Source organism: Ciona intestinalis, unplaced genomic scaffold (genome assembly GCF_000224145.3).
Source record: "Ciona intestinalis unplaced genomic scaffold, KH HT000085.2, whole genome shotgun sequence".
NCBI lineage: Eukaryota > Metazoa > Chordata > Ascidiacea > Phlebobranchia > Cionidae > Ciona > Ciona intestinalis.
The window spans coordinates 89189-112519 of NW_004190407.2; the positions used below are offsets into that span (position 1 = coordinate 89189).

Sequence of the window (23331 nt, forward strand, 5' to 3'; positions counted from 1 at the left end):
TGAAGGCTCCCAGGTTCAAGGCTCAATGGTGGCTACGATTCAGTGTGTACCTCGTAACTGGAGGCTCCCAGGTTCAAGGCTCACTGTGGTGGCTACGATTCAGTGTGTGCCTTGTAACTGGAGGCTCCCAGGTTCAAGGCTCACTGTGGTGGCTACGATTCAGTGTGTGCCTCGTAACTGAAGGCTCCCAGGTTCAAGGCTCAATGGTGGCTACGATTCAGTGTGTACTTTGTAACTGGAGGCTCCCAGGTTCAAGGCTCACTGTGGTGGCTAGATTCAGTGTGTGCCTTGTAACTGAAGGCTCCCAGGTTCAAGGCTCAATGGTGGCTACGATTCAGTGTGTACCTCGTAACTGGAGGCTCCCAGGTTCAAGGCTCACTGTGGTGGCTAGATTCAGTGTGTGCCTTGTAACTGAAGGCTCCCAGGTTCAAGGCTCAATGGTGGCTACGATTCAGTGTGTACCTCGTAACTGAAGGCTCCCAGGTTCAAGGCTCACTGTGGTGGCTAGATTCAGTGTGTGCCTTGTAACTGAAGGCTCCCAGGTTCAAGGCTCACTGTGGTGGCTAGATTCAGTGTGTACCTCGTAACTGGAGGCTCCCAGGTTCAAGGCTCACTGTGGTGGCTAGATTCAGTGTGTGCCTTGTAACTGAAGGCTCCCAGGTTCAAGGCTCAATGTGGTGGCTACGATTCAGTGTGTACCTCGTAACTGGAGGCTCCCAGGTTCAAGGCTCACTGTGGTGGCTAGATTCAGTGTGTGCCTCGTAACTGAAGGCTCCCAGGTTCAAGGCTCACTGTGGTGGCTAGATTCAGTGTGTGCCTCGTAACTGGAGGCTCCCAGGTTCAAGGCTCACTGTGGTGGCTACGATTCAGTGTGTACGTCGTAGACTCGTAACTGGAGGCCCAAACTTACTACTTCTAAAACCATTTCAGAAAATACAGTTGTGAAAGAGAAATTGCAACAAATAGGCTCATGGCAATTGTTTGGAAACGTTGTTCGAATGCGATCTGTGCGTTTAGCTGGCGCGAAACTAGATTCTGTTTTGCTCAGTTTTGCTGAAGCAAAAGTATGTGTTTTAGTATATGTAATGTATATAAAGTTTAAAATTGTTTTATTCCAAATTAGCAAAATATATATAGTCTTTATGACAGCCTAAATTTTGAATTTCCAATTTTTAGTTTAAGTAAAATTTTAAAGCATTTTTGTGAAGTTAAGCACTAAAATTTTTTAATATGCTACCCAAAAACAAGTCTGTTTTTTTTTGCTTTCTCTAATAGTATTTGATCAAGCTAAAAATATAAAATTTCAAGCATTTTTTTAATCTCAGAATTTAAGCAATATTATGCTACTCAAAAATCACATTAGGAAAAAAAAAATTTTTTTAACACTTTTTTTTTTTAACTGTCTATAATAGAATCTTATCAAGCTAAAAAAATGTAAAATTCAAGCATTTTTTCAATCTTACAATGTAAGGAATATGCTGCTCAAAAATATAAATCACAGTAGAAAAAATGTTTTTTTAACAATTTTCTTTTTTTCTTTTTCAGCTATCTATTATAGAATTCGATCAAGCTACTCATGATATCAAAACTACGTCACTTCATTACTTTGAAGATGCTTTATATAAAGTAAGTACCTACTTTTGTTTTTTGGAGCTTTAGCACAGTTGGTTAGCCTGCCTCTAACCCAGAGGTAATGGGTTCAAGGCTTAGCACTGCTACCATTGTGAGCGTATGTGTCCTTGGGTAAGACTATTAACGGCAGTTGCTCCAACCCAGTGGTCACTAATGGGTTGTCCAAATTAACAGCAATATAAAAAAATTCTGAAAAAATAATCACCTACAAAGTAACATATGTGGTAACTCGTAAGCTGGCACGAGGTGTATGAAACAGAACACTCGTGTTATAACGACTGTTGTCTTCCAGCCACGCGAGGATAAAGTACACTACATTCATTCATATTTAGAAATAGCCACTTTAAATGGTTGGCCTTGTTTTTTCGCCTATAAATTGTAGCCAGAAAAGTTTTTCTTTAATTTGTTGACTTAAATTAATATATATATTTATATATATATATTATGTATTTATCTATTTTAAGACTTTTTTTTTTTGCCTCTAAAATTCCCGCTTTATTTTTAAAGTTGCATAAAGTTGCGGCTTAATATTTTAGGCAAAAATTGTGGCTTAATATTTTGAGCCTAAAATGGAACCTTTATTTTTTGGACTAAAATTGCGAAATTATATTTAGGCTAAAATTGTGGCTTTAGAATTTGGACTAAAATTGTGGCTTTTAAAATTGTTTGTTTTTTGTTCCAGGATGGATCATACCAGAGAATCACGTTACCCAAAATAGCTGTGGACCCTGAATCCAGATGTGTGGCGTTACAACTGACAACTAAATCAGTGGCTGTGGTGCCACTCAGAGCAAATACCGCGGCACTTGCCACTGATGATGGTGCTGCGCCACAAGATAATGTTTCTTTGCAAAAGTAAGTTTTTTTTATCGTTTTTTTGTTTCTTTTTGTCGCTTTTTTTGGTTTCTTTTTGTTGTTTTTTTTTGGTTTCATTTTGTCTCGAACTGAAACTAAAATATTTCGAATTCCAACTAAAAATGGTATAATTTTAATACGATTCTAAAATTACCCCCAAAAAATTTAAAAACTTTACTTAGAAATTTTTACAAAAACAAAACAATTAAAAAAAAATTAACCCCAAAAAATCGTAATATTTTTTTTCTAAAATTCCCCCCCAAAAATTTGTATAAAATTTTTTTTACAGCAAAAGATCGACTACTTCTTACACGATAGACCTGCATGCCGTGGACGCTAGACTGCAGCGTATAATTGATATACAGTTTCTACACGGATATAATGAACCTACTTTGTTGGTTCTTTTTGAATCACTAAGAACCTGGGCGGGGTGTGTAATTGTCTGTTTTTAAATGTAACTTACTTTATCTCACGTGGCCAGAAAACGACAGTCGTTATAACACGGGTGTTCTGTTTCATACACCTCGTGCCAGCTTACTAGTTACCATGTATGTTACTTTGTGAATGAATGTAACTTACTTTATCTCACGTGGCCAGAAAACGACAGTCGTTATAACACAGGTGTTCTGTTTCATACATGTCGTGCCAGCTTACGAGTTACCATGTATGTTACTTTGTGAATGAATGTAACTTACTTTATCCTTGCGTGCCTGGAAAACGACAGTCGTTATAACACGGGTGTTCTGTTTCATACACGTCGTGCCAGCTTACGAGTTACCATGTATGTTACTTTGTTTGTGATAACTTTTTTGAATTTTTTTTTAAATTCCTTGGGCAAGACACTTAACGGCAATTGCTCCAACCCAGTGGTCACTAATGGGTTGTCTAAATTATCAGCCATACATAAAGAAAATACCCCAAATTATCACCTCCAAAGCTACATACATGATAACTCTAACCCTTATGAGTTGTTTATTATCAACCGTACAATAAAAATAGTATTTTTACTACAAATTCTAACAAAAAAAATCAAGAAAAGTAACAAATTTTTTATTACAATTTTTTACTAAATCCTAAAAAAAATATTTTTTTTTAAATCCATTTTTTTATAATTTACAGAAGAGTAGCAATGCGGCAAGACACATGTAACATCGTCGCAATCTCGTTAAATATGGCAGAACAACTGCATCCAGTTGTTTGGTCACTTAATGGGTTACCATTTGATTGTAAATATGCTTACCCTGTACCTAAACCAATAGGTAAGACCTTAAATTTTTTATTAATACATTATTTTTTAATCTAAATGTAACTTACTTTATCCTCGCGTGGCTGGAAAACAACAGTCGATATAACACGGGTGTTTTGTTTCATACACCTCGTGCCAGCTTATGAGTTACCATGTATGTTACTTTGTGGGTGATTTTTTTAGGGGATTTTTTTTATGTATGGCTGATAATTTGGACAACTCATTAGTGACCACGGGGTTAAGCCAATTGCCGTTAAGTGTCATGCCCAAGGACACATACGCCCACAATGGTAGTATGAAATATAGGCTGTATAACATGTTTGTTACTTTTTTTAAGAGGTGTTCTTATTTTTGCCGTGAATTCTATTTTATATTTGTATAAAATACATAACTTGTAACATGTTTGTTACTTTTTTCAGGTGGTGTTCTTATTTTTGCCGTGAATTCTATTTTATATTTGTATAAAATACATAACTTGTAACATGTTTGTTATTTTTTTTAGGTGGTGTTCTTATTTTCGCCGTGAATTCTATTTTATATTTGAATCAGAGCGTCCCCCCATACGGTACATCACTCAATTCAACCACAGAGAATTCAACTTCGTTTCCCTTAAGTAAGTTTAATGTGCAATTATTACATAAAATGACTCATTTTTTTGATTTTGTAAACAAGCTAAATTTTGCATTAAAATACTGATTTTAATACTGTTACGCGAAATAACTTATTTATATTATTATAGTTTTTGATATCACATAAAATAACTGACTTTTTAGCGATTTTTATGATATTATTTTATATAATTATATAATTTATCTTTCTAGTATTTTATTAAAATGCTGTTTTTTCATACTGATTTATTTTATCTAATAAAATACTGTTATATACCATAAATCCGTGGTTCCCAACACGTGGGGCGCGACCCAAAAGTGGGTCGCCTGATAATTTTTTTGGGTCGTTTGGTTTTGTCAGTTTGTCATAGTTGCGTTTAAATTAAATGTAACTTGCCTATTAAACATTGCAACAGGCGGTGGTGAACAACCTAAAAATGTTACAGAAGTAGAACTGATTCATATTTACGATGTTTTCCTCAACCAAGCAGCATGTTTATTACGTAATAGGAGGGATTCACACGTGGATTCATTGCATTATAATAGCGATTGTTTGACCTGGCAATTAATTACGACATAATAGCAATTCACACGTTGAATGTTTCATAATAGCCATTGTCCCCTTGATTATTTAGCCTGCAGGTGCTTGAAAACAGTTTGGATATTTGCTGTTTAAGTAAAGTATACAAATGTTTGCAAAAAATGCTTTGTTTGTATGGCTTTTAAAATTTTACGACAATATGCTTGGGTCGCAAGATTTTACCGAACTGAATTTATATTTAAAATGGGTCGCCTTAAAAACGAGTTGGGAACCACTGCCATAAATAACTGTTTTTTTTTATATTTTTAAGGCTGTATATGATCAAATAAATGACTTATTTTAGTGAATGTTTTGATATTACATCAAAATTAATAACTGATTTTTTTTAGCATACTTTTTGACATTGCATAAAATTTATTTATTTTGTTGATTTTTTTGACATTACATGAAATAAATGACTTATTTTAGCGTATTTTTTGACATTGCCCAAAATAACTGTCTTATTTTAGCTTTTAAAAAACAAATGCATATTTATATATTTTATAAATTAAAAAAAATATAAAAAATTTTAAAAAAATAAAAATGTTAAAAACTTTTACATTTTTATTAACTATATAACATTTCTATTATCCACAGAACCACAAGAAGACGTATGCATGACGTTAGATTGTAGTCACGCGATGTTTATTTCTCCCGAAAGTTTGGTGATCTCGCTTAAAAACGGAGAACTGTAAATATTCGTAACTTTTGTTACCCAATTTTTTTATTAAATTATTATAAAATTCAAAGCTTAAACTGCTCGAAAACTGTTTAATGTATTAAAACTGTAAAATTACCATTAAATAGTTTATATATATATATATTCGGGGGCGCACCAAAAAAGATAAGGAGGGGGGTTTTATTCAAAAAATTTTTAAAAAATATTTTGTTTTTGTTTTTTTGGGGGGGGGGTTTAAAAGAAGGGGGGGCGTGACCCCCTAACCCCCACCCCCCCTGGCTAAAAAAAATTTTTTTTTCAGATATGTTCTCACATTGCTAGTAGACAGTATGCGGAGTGTGAGAAACTTTCATTTCGATAAATCAGCGTCAAGTGTTCTTACTTCTTGCGTGAGTGTTTTTGTACCTCGCCAGTGAGCATGAGGTGTATGAATACACCATGTGTGTCTTGTGTATAAGAAGACACCCATGTTATAACTTGACAGTGAGCATGAGGTGTATGAATACACCATGTGTGTCTGGTGTATAAGAAGACACTCATGTTATAACTTGACAGTGAGCATGAAGTGTATGAATACACCATGTGTGTCTGGTGTATAAGAAGACACCCATGTTTTAACTTGACAGTGAGCATGAAGTGTATGAATACACCATGTGTGTCTGGTGTATAAGAAAACACTCATGTTATAACTCGACAGTGAGCATGAGGTGTATGAATACACCATGTGTGTCTGGTGTATAAGAAGACACCCATGTTATAACTTGACAGTGAGCATGAGGTGTATGAATACACCATGTGTGTCTGGTGTATAAGAAGACACCCATGTTATAACTTGACAGTGAGCATGAGGTGTATGAATACACCATGTGTGTCTGGTGTATAAGAAGACACTCATATTATAACTCGACAGTGAGCATGAGGTGTATGAAACTTTATTTTCAGCTTACTGTACTGGACGACGGTTTTCTGTTTTTGGGATCAAGACTTGGAAATTCTCTGCTTTTAAAATATACAGAAGCAAGACCAGTATTCCGTAACTGCTACCACACAGGTTTTATAAAATATAATGGTTATTTTCATGGCTACGATTAAGTGTGTACCTCGTAACTGGAGGCTCTCAGGTTCAAGGCTCACTGTGGTGGCTACGATTCAGTGTGTGCCTTGTAACTGAAGGCTCCTAGGTTCAAGGCTCACTGTGGTGGCTACGATTCAGCGTGTACCTCGTAACTAGAGGCTCCCAGGTTCAAGGCTCACTGTGGTGGCTACGATTCAGTGTGTGCCTTGTAACTGGAGGCTCCCAGGTTCAAGGCTCACTGTGGTGGCTACGATTCAGTGTGTGCCTTGTAACTGGAGGCTCCCAGGTTCAAGGCTCACTGTGGTGGCTACGATTCAGTGTGTGCCTTGTAACTGGAGGCTCCCAGGTTCAAGGCTCACTGTGGTGGCTACGATTCAGTGTGTGCCTTGTAACTGGAGGCTCCCAGGTTCAAGGCTCACTGTAGTGATTTTTTGCCAAAAAAATATCCTAACTTGACAGTAAGCATGAGGTGGAATATTAAGCCTTAAATTTTTTCAGATAGAGGAACCAGCAGCAAAAAGAAAACGTCTAAATACTGCTGCAGACTGGGCAGGTATAAACTGTTTTAATATTAATTTAAAAAGTATTAAAAAAAATCACCCACGAAGTAACATACTTGGTAACTTGTAAGCTGGCATGAGGTGTATGAAACAAAACACCCGTGTTATAACGACTGTCTTTTTCCGCCATGTGAGGATAAGTAAGTTACATTTATTCATTCATTCATTTAAATCTACATACATGGTAACTCGTAAGCAGGCACGAGGTGTATGAAACAGAACACCCGTGTTATAACCACTGTCTTTTTCCCACACGCGAGAATAGCAGAACACCCATGTTATAACAACTGTCTTTTTCCGCCAAGTGAGGATAAAGCAAGTTACATTCATTTATTTTTTCGCAATCTAACTGTTATTTTCCCACAGCATCAGACACAAACGATATCGATCTCCAGATGTACGGTAAAGATACAGTTACGTCAGAACCGCTGTCGTCCTATAAATTTGAGGTAATTTGACAATGTTCTTAAATTAGCTGTCTTGACAGTGAGCATAAGGTGTATGAATACAACATATGTGTCTGGTGTATAAGAAGACACTCATGATATATCTTAACAGTAAGCATGAAGTGTATATATTTACAAATTCCTAAATTTTCTTATTCCAAACTTACCCCACAGTACTATAGTATGCTGGGGTAAAATGGGACACCTTTTCATTCTATTTTCTCGTCCCATTTGGTAGTAAACAAAAAACATTCAAAGAATTATAAAACTGTATCCTCACGACTCCCATAGACCGTTGTTAAGTATTAAAAACACGATCAGGATGTTTGGATATTATGTGCTAAAGTTGTCCCATCTTCCCCCACCCTACTATACATAAAAAAGCTAGTACATAACATATTACATAATATAAAATAATTAAATACAACATTATTTTTTTCTAGGTCCCACAAATAGAACATATATGTCTGTACAATGTCCCTATATATAATTTTTTACAAAAAAATCACATTTGTTTTAGGTATGTGACAGCCTTGTTAATATTGGTCCGTGCGGGGCAGCTGAGTTAGGAGAACCTGCATTTCTCTCTGAAGAAGTAAGTCTTAATTGAATGATTGTAACCAGTGGCGCAGCCAGGGGGGGTTAGGGGGTTGCGACCCCCAAAACAAAAAGAAAATTAATCAAAAAAAAATTAAAAAAAAATTTTTTGAAGTTTTTTTGATTAAACCTCCCCCTTAGTTTTTTCTGGCTGCACTGAATGTAACTTACTTTATCTTCACATGGCCGGAAAATGACAGTCGTTATAACACGGGTGTTCTGTTTCATACACCTCGTGCCAGCTTACGAGTTACCAAGTATGTTACTTTGTGGGTGATTATTTTTGAGGGGATTTTTTTTTATGTATGGCTGATAATTTGGACAATCCATTAGTGACCACTGAGTTGGAGCAATTGTCAATACATGTTATAACTCAACAGTGAGCATAAGGTGTATGAATACACCATGTGTGTCTGGTGTATAAGAAGACACCCATGTTATAACTCAACAGTGAGCATGAGGTGTATGAATACACCATGTGTGTCTGGTGTATAAGAAGACACCCATGTTATAACTCAACAGTGAGCATGAGGTGTATGAATACACCATGTGTGTCTGGTGTATAAGAAGACACCCATGTTATAACTCAACAGTGAGCATGAGGTGTATGAATACACCATGTCTGTCTGGTGTATAAGAAAACACCCATGTTATAACTCAACAGTGAGCATGAGGTGTATGAATAGAATACACCATGTGTGTCTGGTGCATAAGAAGACACCCATGTTATAACTCAACAGTGAGCATAAGGTGTATGAATACACCATGTGTGTCTGGTGTATAAGAAGACACCCATGTTATAACTCGACAGTGAACATGAGGTGTATGAATACACCATGTGTGTCTGGTGTATAAGAAAACACCCATGTTATAACTCAACAGTGAACATGAGGTATATGAATACATCATGTGTGTCCGGTGTATAAGAAGACACCCATGTTATAACTCAACAGTGAACATGAGGTATATGAATACACCATGTGTGTCCGGTGTATAAGAAGACACCCATGTTATAACTCAACAGTGAACATGAGGTATATGAATACACCATGTGTGTCCGGTGTATAAGAAGACACCCATGTTATAACTCAACAGTGAACATGAGGTATATGAATACACCATGTGTGTCCGGTGTATAAGAAGACACCCATGTTATAACTCGACAGCGAGCATGAGGTGTATGAATACACCATATAAGTCTGGCACAAAAAAAAAACATATTATAACTCAACAGCGAGCACAAAGTTTTCAAATATCTTTTTCTTCAGTTTGTTTCTCAGCGCGAATCTGACCTTGAACTCGCAATTTTATCGGGCCATGGAAAAAATGGGGCAATAAGTGTTTTACAACGATCAGTAAAACCACAAGTTGTCACAACTTTTGAACTGCCTGGATGTATTGACATGTGGACTGTCAAATCTGTGTGCGAAAAAACGGTAAATTTTTTTTTATTTGATAAATATTTTATTGCTTGATGAATCGTTTAAAAACATAATTTATTTTCTGAATATTTTTTTTTTGATTAAGAAAATGTTATAAATTATTTATTTTAAAAAATACTTTTATGCTTAAAAAGTGGTATAAAGTAAAATTAAACAAAATTTTTGACTACTTAATTTCATACCGAAAAAAAACGTAATATTTTTGTGAGAAATAATTTATTGTTAAATAAATTTTATTAAACATATTATTTATTTTAGGAATATTTTATTGCTTGAAATTTGTTATATAAATAAATATTATTTAACTAAATTATCGACTGCCAAATTTCTTAGCGAAAATACGGTAATTGTATATACAATTTGTATGTAATTTTTTTAAATAAATATTACTCTAAAAACATTATAAAATAAAATAACATTTTAACGAAAACAAATACAAATATTTTTTAAAAATTTTTAAATTTTACTGCTAAAAAAATCAATTTTAATACTTAATAAAAAAGAAAACTGTAAAAATGTTTTATTTGAAAAATTACTCATTTAAAATTATATTATTTTCAGGAATTACCCACAAAAACACAACAACAACAACATAGTTATTTAATCCTTAGCAGAGAAGAATCTACGCTTGTAAGTTTTTTGTTTAAGTTTATTTAAACTAATATTGTTTTTTTTGAATAATTTTAAGCAAAATGAAAATGATAGAATGATAAAATAAATATATAAAATTAAAAACCAAAATATTTAATATGTTGAATAATAAATTGCATGGTTGAATGAATATGGGGCAACAACAGTCATTACAACATGGGTGTTCTGTTTCATACCCCTCATGCGCGCTTACGAGTTTCCATGTATGTTACTTGTATACAGCGGCGCAGCCAGGGGGGAATTAGGGTGTCGCGACCCCCCCTTTTTAAACCAAAAAAAAAATAAAAAAAAAATTAAAAAAAAATTTTTTGAAATTTTTTTGATTAAAACTCCACCCCTTATTTTTTTTTCCAGCTGCGCCACTGCTTGTAGGTGTTTTTTTGGGTATGGCTGACAATTTAAACAACAAATAAAACAGTTTTGCTTATTAATTTATAAAAAAGGAAACCTTTTAATGTATAATTTTAAAAAAGATATACATTAGAATTTATGTAATTAAAAAAATCCTAATTTTTTATAATATATATACAATTTGTTGGAAAAAATGGCGAAAAAATTTTTTTTTTAGAAAATGCAATTTTTTTTACCAAAAAAAACTCTATAATTTTGTTAGATTTTGGAAACTGGTAAAGAGATAATGGAAGTTGAAAACAGTGGTTTTAACACAAGAGAACAATCGGTTTTTGTCGGTAACATTGGTGGTGATAAAGAGCTTATTTTACAAGTTTGTGCTTCAGGAGTGTGGTTATTGGCGGGCGTTAAACTACTTCAACATATACCCCTGGAGTTAGGTAGGTTTTGTTTAAGTGTGTCATGTAACTGGAGGCTCCCAGGTTTAAGGCTCACTGTGGTGGCTACGATTCAGTGTGTGCCTCGTAACTGGAGGCTCCCAGGTTCAAGCCTCACTGTGGTGGCTACAATTCAGGGTGTGCCTCGTAACTGGAGGCTTCCAGGTTCAAGGCTCACTGTGGTGGCTATGATTCAGTGTGTGCCCCATAACTGGAGGTTCCCAGGTTCAATACTGGAGGCTCCCAGGTTCAAGGCTCACTGTGGTGGCTATGATTCAGTGTGTGCCTCGTAACTGGAGGCTCCCAGGTTCAAGGCTCACTGTGGTGGCTACGATTCAGTGTGTGTCTCGTAACTGGAGGCTTCCAGGTTCAAGGCTCACTGTGGTGGCTACGATTCAGTGTGTGCCTCGTAACTGGAGGCTCCCAGGTTCAAGGCTCACTGTGTTGGCTACGATACAGTGTGTGCCTCGTAACTGGAGGCTCCCAGGTTCAAGGCTCACTGTGGTATAATTTTTAATCACCAAAATCTTGTACAATTTTTTAAAATACCAAAAATTCTTATAAGTAACTCGACAGTGAGCATGAGATGCAATCATATACCGTGTACAAAACTGAATTTTTTTTAGTATGCCTTCTTTTTAACAATATTTAAAAAATAAATTGTTAACTTTTTACTCTTTTATTTTTGAGCATATATTTTATTACAGAGTAAATTTGATTTTTTTTGATTTTTTTGATTTTTTTTTTATTAAATCCATATGTAACTCGACAGTAAGCATGAGGTTTATTTTACTCCTAATTTACCCCAGGGAGCCCCATTACCCAGTGCTCAATATGTGACCCCTATGCCCTCCTACTAACAAGCGATGGGGACCTTATTATGTTAACGTTAACGAACGATCTCGATTCCGAAAACGGGGTTAAATTAGAATGTTGTAACCCATCTATAAACCAGGTATTTTCTTTGTTTTTTTTGTATAGCTAAATCTTCGCTACCGTAATTGAAGAGACAAATAAAGTGATTAATATCATGTAGTAGGGTGGGGGAAGATAGAACACCTTTAGCACATAATATCTAAATATCCTGATCGTGTTTTAAACAATTAACAACGGTCTATGGGAGTCGTGAGGATAAGGTTTTATAATTCATTGAATGTTCTTTGTTTACTACCAAATGGGACAAGAAATAGAATAAAAAGGTGTCCCATCTTCCCCCGCCCTACTATATATAAAAAACTAATACATAATATCTATATTACATAATACAAAATAATTGAAAACGGCATTATTTTTTTCTAGGTCCCGCAAATAGAACATGTATGTCTGTACAAAGATACAAGTGGTCTGTTTAAAACAGCTAGTGGCCCTTCCGATGTATTTTTACCTGAAGACAGTTCCAATAAAGGAGTTTCTGATTCAGAAATACCCTCTTCACTGCCAAGGACACCGCTTTCTTCAAAAACTTTTACGTATATATGATGTTTTTTTTGACAGTGAGCATGAGGTGTATGAATACACCATGTGTGTCTGGTGTATAAGAAGACACCCATGTTATAACTCAACAGTGGGCATGAGGTGTATGAATACACCATGTGTGTCTGGTGTATAAGAAGACACCCATGTTATAACTCGACAGTGAGCATGAGGTGTATAAATACACCATGTGTGTCTGTTGTATAAGAAGACACCCATGTTATAACTCGACAGTGAGCATGAGGTGTATGAATACACTATGTGTGTCTGGTGTATAAGAAGACACCCATGTTATAACTCAACAGTGAGCATGAGGTGTATGAATACATCATATGTGTCTGGTGTATAAGAAGACACCCATGTTATAACTTGACAGTAAGCATTAAATGTAATACAGCACTCCAAAAAAAATTGTTTTTTATTAAAAATAAAACATTGTTTTTTGAAACTGTTAAAAAATGAAAGTCCACCTTACCCCTAAATTACCCCCTTACCCCTAATTTTTAGGGTAGACGAAGAAGACGAACTGTTATACGGGGAATCAGACCCCGACGTGATTTTCGCGCCCCAATTTGCCCCAAATGTCCCAAAATCCCCCACCCAAAACGAGCCTCTAGATGGAGACAAAGAGGGGAACGAAGAATTTACGTTCTGGGCGATAATTGCGCGAGAAAATCGGAATTTAGAGGTCAGTGCTGCCAGACTAAAAGTTTTGGGTTTTTAGTTTTCAGTGTTGCGCGATTGGTTTTTCGAATTGGAATTTTTTTTAAAGATTTTTAGAAAATTTAATGTTGCCTATTACAGAGTTTAAAAAATTATTTTAATTTGTCAGATTTTTTTAATCCTTGAAAAAGACTTGTAATTTAGTTACAATAGTGTTGCCAGATTGGTTTTAATTTTGTAGAAAGTTTAATGTTGCCAGATTATTTTTTAGAGTTTTATTAAAATTTAATGTTGCCAAATTGTTTTCTGATTTTCTAACAAAATTGTGTTGCCAGATTTTTTTATGTGTTGTTTAGTAATCAGTACTAAGTCTAAAATATAAACTCTTTATACAGATATATAGTATGCCCAGCCTGGATTTGGTTTACACCATTAAAAATTTCTCATTTGGTCAAAAATTACTGACAAATAGTGGGCCTGTACATTCTTATTCAGGTAAGAGGGTGATATTATGTTTGTGTGAATTAATGTGTCTTATTTATCCTTGCATGGTGGGGTAATGACAGTAGTTATGACACGGGTGTTCTGTTTCATACACCTCGTGCCTGCTTTTAAGTTATTGATGAATGAATATAACTGATTTATTCTCGCGTGGCCGAAAATTGACAGTTGTTAAAACACTGGTGTTCTGTTTCATACACCTCATGCCAGCTTAGAAGTTACCATGTATGTTACTTTGTGGGTGATTATTTGGGCATATGTGTCCTTGGGCAAGACACTTAACGCAATTGCTTCAACCCAGTGGTCACTAATGGGTTGTCCAAATTATCAGCCATACAAAAAAAATTAAAACTCAGAAAAATTATTAAATTTAAAATCTTCAACAAAATGGATGTTTTTAAAAAATCAACAAATTTTCCTAAATTTACTAAATTACAAAAATTCAACATTTTCAAAAATAAACATTTTCTAAAATTGAACAAATTTAAAAAAAATTGAACAAATCAAAAATTCAACAAAATCAACATGTTTAGTTTCGAAAGACGACAAATCAACATCAACAAGATATTCGGACAAACCAAGAATTTTTGAAATTCTTCTTGTCGGTCTAGGATACAAAAACTCAAGCCCTCATTTAATTGTAAGTTTTTTTTTCTGTTTTTTCTAATGTTTTTTTTTATTTTAGTTTACTTCTTGCAAAGTTTATATTATTTTTATGTTTGTTTTTTTGTTAATTGTGTTATTTTTTTTCAATATATAGTTTTTTTTTATTTTTTTTAAATTTATTTTTTATTTTTTATTTTGTAGTGGGGTGGGGGAAGATGGGACACCTTTAGCACATAATATCCAAATATCCTGATCGTGTTTTAAACAATTAACAACGGTCTATAAGAGTCGTGAGGATATAGTTTTATAAATCTTTGAATGTTTTTTGTTTACTATTAAATGGGATGAGAAAATAGAGTCAAAAGGTGTCCCATCTTCCCCCAGCCTACTGTAATATTTTAGTTTAACTTTGTTTTACTGTTTTTAATATTTAATTTTGCATTTTTTGTTTTTTATTGTATTTTTTGTTGTTTATTTTTTTTATTATTTACCCATTTTTTATTCGAATGTTGTTGGTCTTATTTTTTTCATACTTTCTACCAATTTTTTAACAGGCAAGAATAGAAGAGGAAATTTTAATTTATGAAGTTTTCAAATTTTCTGCTCCAGAAAAATTCAAAAAATATAATTCGTTACAAATCCGTTTTAAAAAGGTATTTTATTTTATTTATCTACAAATGTTATAACTAAATGGTACTGCTGATAAGGATATATATTTATTTATGAATATTAATATTATCTACACGAATATTTTGGTATTTTATTTATTTAATAAACAATTATATATATGCCTATTTATATGTAATATATATATAAATTCTTTTAATGCGAAAATTTCCTTTTTACAATTTTTTAACTTTTTCTACAGTTTTAAATCTAAATTTAAAAACAGTGATATTTACCTAATTAAGTCCTCCTAATTTCTTTCATTAAAAAAAAAAAATTTTTTAAATTTAATTTGTAAAATAATTTTTTTTTGTGAAAAAATTTGTTTTGAAAATTTTAAAAACACTTTTAGGTGAATCACAGCATGATGATACGACGTGCTCCCGTGACTCATGAGACAAAAACTGACCAATTAGAACACAGGAACTGTTTAAGAACATTTTCAAACATAGGCGGATATTCTGGGGTAAAATTTGACATTTTAGTTTTTTTAAACATTTTTTTAAACGAAACAAAAAACAATATTTTAATGTAAAAAATCATTGTTAAAATAAATTTTTAACATCAATTTGGATTATGTTATATAATTCAAACTAATTTTTACAAATTTTCAAGCTTTTAAAATAGTTTTTCAGATTTATATCTATGATACATATAGTTTTTGAAAAAACGTTTTAATTTCTTTTCTATAATTGTCCCTATTTTTGCGTTTTTAAGCTAATTAAAAAGAATTTAAATGTTTTTTTTGTGTTTTTAACGTTAAAAGATTTGTTTAAAGCATGAATTTTAGGCGAAACATATAGGCCAGCCTAAAATTTCTTTTTTAAAAAAAAATGAAATCCACCCTTTAAGATCACAGAACAAACAACCGCCAAAAAAATTCTTTCAAACATTTTTTATCAATCTTTTTTCAAATTAAACAAAAATTAAATTTTACAATTTTTTTCAAGTTTAACAAAATAAACGTTTTTACAAATACAACTAATTAAAAAAAATTCTACGATTTTAACAAACCTTTTTTTCAAATTTTTTATAAAGCTTTTTTACTTCTAAGGTGTTTTTATGTGGCCCATACCCATATTGGATATTTGTGACAATACGTGGGGCTCTCTGCTGCCACCCAATGAGCGTAGACGGTTCTGTTTCTTGTTTCGTTCCGTTTCATAACGTCAACTGCCCAAATGGTTTTCTTTATTTTAATAGTCAGGTTAGTGATTTCATGTAATGTCGATAACAATATATTATGCTTATTGTTGAGTTATAACATGGGTGTCTTCTTATATACCAGACACACATAGAGCATTCATACACCTCATGCTCACTGTCGAGTTATAACATGGGTGTCTTCTTATACACCAGACACACATGGTGTATTCATACACCTTATGCTCACTGTCGAGTTATAACATGGGTGTCTTCTTATACACCAGACACACATGGTGTATTCATACACCTCATGCTCACTGTCGAGTTATAACATGGGTGTCTTCTTATACACCAGACACACATGGTGTATTCATACACCTTATGCTCACTGTCGAGTTATAACATGGGTGTCTTCTTATACACCAGACACACATGGTGTGTTCATACACCTCATGCTCACTGTCGAGTTATAACATGGGTGTCTTATACACCAGACACACATGGTGTATTCATACACCTCATGCTCACTGTTGAGTTATAATGCGGGTGTCTTCTTTAAATAGTTAAAAATAAAATATTTTTTTAATCATACAATCATATAGTAGGGTGGGGGAAGATGGGATACCTTTTCATTCTATTTTCTCGTCCCATTTGGTAGTAAACAAAGAACATTCAAAGAATTATAAAACCGTATCCTCACGACTCTCATAGACCGTTGTTAATTGTTTAAAACACAATCAGGATATTTGGATATTATGTGCTAAAGGTGTCCCATCTTCCCCACCCTACTATATTACATTATAAATAATACTATAATGAAACCATAGATTATAATATGACATCATAAACCATATTATGACATCATAGGGCGAACTACGTATATGTATGTTACCCCCACACATGAAATATGATACAGCCTGGCCGATGAGAAAAATAACGCTCCGTTGTTCGGTGCATTTTCTAGCTTACTCTATTGAGCACAAGGTACAGGTTTATTATGTAAATTTAAGTTTAATTTACAATATTTAAAAAAAAAAAAAAAATTTTTTTTAATATTTAGTTTTATTTATAAACTTTTTAAAAATAATGTAAAAAAAAAATTTTTTTTTAATTTTTTTTATGTTGAAAATTAAACCATGAACAGTTTAATCCTAATATTTTCCCCAAATTTATTTTTCATTTTCAAAACATGCTAAAACACAAATTTTTATACAATTTTTAGGTATATGTATTTTAATAGCAAGCGTATCTGAATTTTTTATTAAAAAAAAATCAAAAGCCTAAAAAAAATATTTAGAAAATTGCAAAATAATACATATTTTATAAAGTTTAAGTTATTAATCATTTAGAAAAATATTTTTTTTAACAATTTTTAGGGATATACATTAGTAACAATTGTATTTGAGCGTTTATTTAAAAAAAAAAATTATAAAGAAATTTGTAAAAATTTCTAAAATCGTTTTTTTAAAAAACCGTAAACTCATCGTTTTTCCTTAATTTTTTAGGTCTACGCTTTGGTTACAAGTGTATCAGAACCTTGTACAAGACTGCCGTATCTTACTTTCGAAAATGAGCGCGAATTTGAGGATCTAGAAAAAGGCGACCGTTTCATTTATCCTCATATTGATAAATTTTCTGTGCAATTGATTTCACCTGCTAGCTGGGACTTAGTACCAAACGCAAGGTTTGTGGCTTTTTTCTGGATAAATCGTAGGCACCACAGTGAGCCTTGAACCTGGGAGCCTCCAGTTACGAGGCACACACTGAATCGTAGCCACCACAGTGAGCCTTGAACCTGGGAGCCTCCAGTTACGAGGCACACACTGAATCGTAGCCACCACAGTGAGCCTTGAACCTGGAAGCCTCCAGTTACGAGGCACACACTGATTTGTAGCCACCACAGTGAGCCTTGAACAAATTAAAACTTTTTAATTCTTAAAAAAAAAAGTTAAATAAAAAAATTCAAATAAAAAAATTTTTTTTAATATTTTTTTTATAAATATTTTATTGTAGATTAGATATGGGTGAATTCGAACACATTACTTGCATGAAGAATGTCTGGCTTAGTTGTGGTCAAGATTCTTCAGCGCGACAAAATTTCCTGGTTCTTGGTACAGTAAATGTGTTTGGTGAAGAAATGAGTTCTCGTGGTAAAGTAAGTAATAATAACATTAAAAGCCGACTATTTTAGGCCGCAGTTTAAAAAGCCCACTATTTAAGGCCGAAAATTTAATGCTCTTAATTTTAAAAGGCCATTGTTTAAGACTGAAAATAAAAAAGGTTACTATTTGGAGCCAATTATTTAAGGCCACAAAAAAGAACTCCATTTTTTAAGACTGCAAATTAAAAAAATACTGTTGCACAAGTGTATATGGTTGCAAATTAAAATGCCCATCATTTAAGTTCGCATTTTAAAAGCCCACTATTTATGGCCGCATTTTAAAGCCAATTTTATAAGGTTGCAACTTTAAGCTTTAGAGCTGACTAATTAAGGCCACACATTTTAAAATTCAACTATTTTAAGCTTACCTATATATAGCTCTTTTTTTAACTTTTTTTGTATTTTTTTTTCACGTTTTTTTTTTTCTTTCATATATGTATATATATATTTTTTTTTTATTTCACGTTTTTCCAGATAATAATCTTAGAGGTTATAGAAGTGGTCCCGGAGCCAGGACAACCACTTACGAAAAACAAGCTTAAACAGATATATTCTGAAGAACAAAAAGGACCAGTTACTGCTGTTTGTGGCTTAGAGGGAAATTTATTAACTGCTATTGGGCAAAAGGTAAAAACAGTTTTTTTTATATATTTTTTTTTTTTTAATTTTTTTTATAAATTTGTTCCAAAAAGAATTTATTAAAATAAAATTTCTTTAGAGTTTTTGCTTAAAAAAATTTTTTTTTAAACGTGACACTTAAAAATACTTTAAATACAACTTAACTTATATAAACATCTGTGAAAAATGGTGTAACCAATTCAAGGTTATTGTTTTGTTGTAAATGTACCTATAGTAGGATGGGGGAACATGGGACACCTTTAGCACATAATATCCAAATATCCTGATCGAGTTTTAAACAATTAACAACGGTCTATGGGGGTTGTGAGGATAAGGTTTTGTAATTCTTTGAATGTTCTTTGTTTACTACCAAATGGGACAAGAAAATAGAATGAACAGGTGTCCTATCTTCCCCCACTCTACTATATCAAAAAATACTGTCAAAAATACTAAAGTGTCAGTCAAATACAACTTAACTTACATAAAAAATCGCTTTCTAACACTTTATTTAAATTTTTTAGATATTTATTTGGAGATTTGACGAAAACCAATCTTTGCGAGGCCTGGCTTTCGTGGATACAAACGTGTATATACACCATGCTCTCAGTTTTCGTAGCTTTGCTCTTGTGGGAGATATACAACGTAGCATAACGCTACTTCGTTACCAAGTAAATAGTTATAGTATAGTTAATATACCTCATGCTCACTGTCAACTTATAACACCTCATGCTCACTGTCGAGTAATAACATGGATGTCTTCTTATACACCAGACACACATGATGTATTCATACACCTCATGCTTACTGTTGAGTTATAACATGGGTGTCTTCTTATAAACCAGACACACATGGTGTATTCATACACTTCATGCTCACTGTTGAGTTATAACATGGGTGTCTTCTTATACACCAGACACACATGTTGTATTCATACACCTCATGCTCACTGTCAAGTTATAACATGGGTGTCTTCTTATAGTTTTTAAAAAAAAAAAAAAAAAAACGAAAAAACATAATTTTAACAAGTTTACTTTTTATGCAACACATTAATTTTTATTCGTCTAACGTCTTATTAAAAGTATAGTGGGGGAAGATGGGACACCTTTAGCACATAATATCCAAACATCCCGATCTTGGTTTAAACAATGAACAACGGTCTACAGAAGTCATGAGAATACGGTTTTATAATTCTTTGAATGTTCTTTGTTAACTACCAAATGGGACGAGAAAATAGAATGAAAAGGTGTCCCATCTTCCCCCACCCTACTATATCATTCATACAAAAAAATACCTTTAATAATTTAAATATTTTAAAAAAACTTATAATTTTTTAGACTGACTTTAACAAGTTATCAGTTACAAGTGATTTTTTTTTTATAAAACTTATATTTTTTCAGACTGACTTTAAGACGTTATCCGTTACAAGTCGTGACGTAAGACCCCTTGAAGTTTATACTGCAGATCTTGTAGTTGATGGAACTGGCATTAATTTCCTCGTTTCTGATCATGAAAAAAATCTGGTTTTATTTGCATATGACCCAGAGGGTACAGTAAAAAAATTAAACTTAAAAAAATGTAAAAAAAAACTTTTTTTTTTAATTTTTTTTTTATTTACTTTTTTTTTTTTTTTTTTTTCTTAATTATGGTTCAAAATGAAAAAAATCATTTTTTTTATCATATCTTTACATCTGTAAAACAGCATTGGTAATTAAAGAATATGCTATATTATGATAATAGTATCCATCTGTATACATACAAATTCAAAATTTTTATTTATTTTTTTTTTTTTACCTTACGGTACTTTACACATTAAAAAAAATTCAAAATTTTAATTTTTTTTTTTTAATTTTTTTTTTAGACCACGAAAGCCATGGGGGTAGTAGGCTCACGAAGCGGGCCGACATGCATATAGGGTCCAGGGCAAACTGCATGTGGAGGGTAGCAGCTTGCGGGGTGGACCGATCAACGGGTTTACCAAACCAGCCTTATGCGGGCGTACATATTACAATGATGGGTAAGAAATTGAATGTAAATTGGCTCAGAGGTAATGGGTTCAAGGCTCGTCGCTGCTACCATTTTGGGCGTATGTGTCCTTGGGCAAGACACTTAACGGCAATTGCTCAAACCCAGTGGCCACTAATGGGTTGTCCAAATTATCAGCCACGTGTAAGAAATGTAACTTGAAGTCTTAAGTAGTTAGCGCGGCTGCCTGTAACCCAGAGGTAATGGGTTCAAAGCTCGTACCTGCTACCATTGTGGGCGTATGTGTCCTTGGACAAGACAATTAAGGACAATTCCTTCAACCCAGTGGTCACTAATGGGTTGTCCAAATTATCAGCCACACAGAAAAAAATCACCTACAAAGTAACATACATGGTAACTCGTAAGCCAAGGTGTATAAAACAGAACACCCATGTTATAACGACTGTCGTTTTCCAGCTCTGCGAGAATAAAGCAAGTTACATTCAATATCCTTGCATGACAGGGCAATGACAGTCATTATAACACAGATATTCTGTTTCATACACCCCACACCCATTTCAATAAACAAATTTTATTTTTTACCCTAAAATGGCAGGGAAATAACAGTTCTTATAAAACTAAATTCCTTTTTTTCCCATTAATTCTCATTTTTCTTTTATTTTTAAATAACCATTTTTTCAAGAAATAAAAAAAAAATGCGATTTTTTAGGCACATTAGATGGTTCTATATGCCATGTCCTACCTGTCGCTGAAAAGGTCTACCGTCGTTTGCTTATGTTGCAAAATATAATGATAACAGGGTTGCAACATATTGCTGGGTTAAATCCAAAAGCTTTTCGGTAAGTAGAAAATTTTCTGTGTTTTTTTTTGCAGGAGAAAATTTTCACATTTTTTTTATTTTACATTTTTGTTTTTAGAATGAAAAATTTTTTAATTTGTTTGAAGTACACTGTAGTGGCTATGATTCAGTGTTTGCCTCGTAACTAGAGGCTCCCAGGTTCAAGGCTCACTGTGGTGGCTATGATTCAGTGTTTGCCTCGTAACTGGAGGCTCCCAGGTTCAAGGCTCACTGTGGTGGCTACGATTCAGTGTGTGCCTCGTAACTGGAGGCTCCCAGGTTCAAGGCTCACTGTGGTGGCTACGATTCAGTGTGTGCCTCGTAACTGGAGGCTCCCAGGTTCAAGGCTCACTGTGGTGGCTACGATTCAGTGTGTGCCTCGTAACTGGAGGCTCCCAGGTTCAAGGCTCACTGTGGTGGCTATGATTCAGTGTGTGCCTCGTAACTGGAGGCTCCCAGGTTCAAGGCTCACTGTGGTGGCTACGATTCGTGTGTGCCTCGTAACTGGAGGCTCCCAGGTTCAAGGCTCACTGTGGTGGCTACGATTCAGTGTGTGCTTCGTAACTGGAGGCTCCCAGGTTCAAGGCTCACTGTGGTGGCTACGATTCAGTGTGTGTCTCGTAACTGGAGGCTCCCAGGTTCAAGGCTCACTGTGGTGGCTACAATTCAGTGTGTGCCTCGTAACTGGAGGCTCCCAGGTTCAAGGCTCACTGGTGGCTACGATTCAGTGTGTGTCTTGTAACTGGAGGCTCCCAGGTTCAAGGCTCACTGTGGTGGCTACGATTCAGTGTGTGTCTTGTAACTGGAGGCTCCCAGGTTCAAGGCTCACTGTGGTGGCTATGATTAGTTACCCTTAGTACTTAATGTCAACCCAATAGCAATAACAGCTTCATTTTTACTACAGTGTCAATGCCAAGCTCCCAACTTCGCAATTTAAGAGATAATTCAACTGTGTTGGTAAGTTGTCTGTCTGGTGTATAAGAAGACATCCATGTTATAACTCGACAGTGAGCATGAGGTGTATAAATACACCATGTGTGTCTGGTGTATAAGAAGACACCCATGTTATAACTCGACAGTGAGCATGAGGTGTATGAATACACCATGTGTGTCTGGTGTATAAGAAGACACCCATGTTATAACTTGACAGTGAGCATGAGGTGTATGAATATACCATGTGTGTCTGGTGTATAAGAAGACACCCATGTTATAACTCGACAGCGAGCATGAGGTGTATAAATCCACCATGTGTGTCTGGTGTATAAGAAGACACCCATGTTATAACTCGACAGTGAGCATGAGGTGTATGAATACACCATGTGTGTCTGGTGTATAAGAAGACACCCATGTTATAACTTGACAGTGAGCATGAGGTGGATGAATACACCATGTGTGTCTGGTGTATAAGAAGACACCCATGTTATAACTCGACAGTGAGCATGAGGTGTATGAATACACCATGTGTGTCTGGTGTATAAGAAGACACCCATGTTATAACTCGACAGCGAGCATGAGGT

General features: G+C 34.1%; 1 protein-coding gene across 1 annotated transcript in view; it reads left to right on the plus strand.

The window, feature by feature from the left end:
* Nucleotides 1-21831, plus strand: part of LOC100183655 (cleavage and polyadenylation specificity factor subunit 1-like) — a 24047-nt gene extending 2216 nt beyond the window's left edge. The window contains exons 4-33 of the mRNA XM_026838434.1: nucleotides 1546-1626; nucleotides 2315-2487; nucleotides 2777-2917; nucleotides 3607-3746; nucleotides 4236-4346; nucleotides 5519-5612; nucleotides 5902-5989; nucleotides 6543-6651; nucleotides 7174-7224; nucleotides 7602-7684; nucleotides 8202-8276; nucleotides 9547-9714; nucleotides 10282-10350; nucleotides 10985-11162; nucleotides 11969-12114; nucleotides 12459-12628; nucleotides 13140-13320; nucleotides 13691-13790; nucleotides 14330-14436; nucleotides 14957-15055; nucleotides 15421-15534; nucleotides 16123-16275; nucleotides 17082-17198; nucleotides 17720-17898; nucleotides 18228-18369; nucleotides 18850-19002; nucleotides 19515-19661; nucleotides 20391-20538; nucleotides 20852-21007; nucleotides 21686-21831. Coding sequence (XP_026694235.1) covers nucleotides 1546-1626; nucleotides 2315-2487; nucleotides 2777-2917; nucleotides 3607-3746; nucleotides 4236-4346; nucleotides 5519-5612; nucleotides 5902-5989; nucleotides 6543-6651; nucleotides 7174-7224; nucleotides 7602-7684; nucleotides 8202-8276; nucleotides 9547-9714; nucleotides 10282-10350; nucleotides 10985-11162; nucleotides 11969-12114; nucleotides 12459-12628; nucleotides 13140-13320; nucleotides 13691-13790; nucleotides 14330-14436; nucleotides 14957-15055; nucleotides 15421-15534; nucleotides 16123-16275; nucleotides 17082-17198; nucleotides 17720-17898; nucleotides 18228-18369; nucleotides 18850-19002; nucleotides 19515-19661; nucleotides 20391-20538; nucleotides 20852-21007; nucleotides 21686-21819 — 3807 coding nt within the window. The 3' untranslated portion in view covers nucleotides 21820-21831. The remainder of the gene's footprint in view (nucleotides 1-1545; nucleotides 1627-2314; nucleotides 2488-2776; nucleotides 2918-3606; nucleotides 3747-4235; nucleotides 4347-5518; nucleotides 5613-5901; nucleotides 5990-6542; nucleotides 6652-7173; nucleotides 7225-7601; nucleotides 7685-8201; nucleotides 8277-9546; nucleotides 9715-10281; nucleotides 10351-10984; nucleotides 11163-11968; nucleotides 12115-12458; nucleotides 12629-13139; nucleotides 13321-13690; nucleotides 13791-14329; nucleotides 14437-14956; nucleotides 15056-15420; nucleotides 15535-16122; nucleotides 16276-17081; nucleotides 17199-17719; nucleotides 17899-18227; nucleotides 18370-18849; nucleotides 19003-19514; nucleotides 19662-20390; nucleotides 20539-20851; nucleotides 21008-21685) is intronic.
* Nucleotides 21832-23331: the final 1500 nt, after the last annotated feature.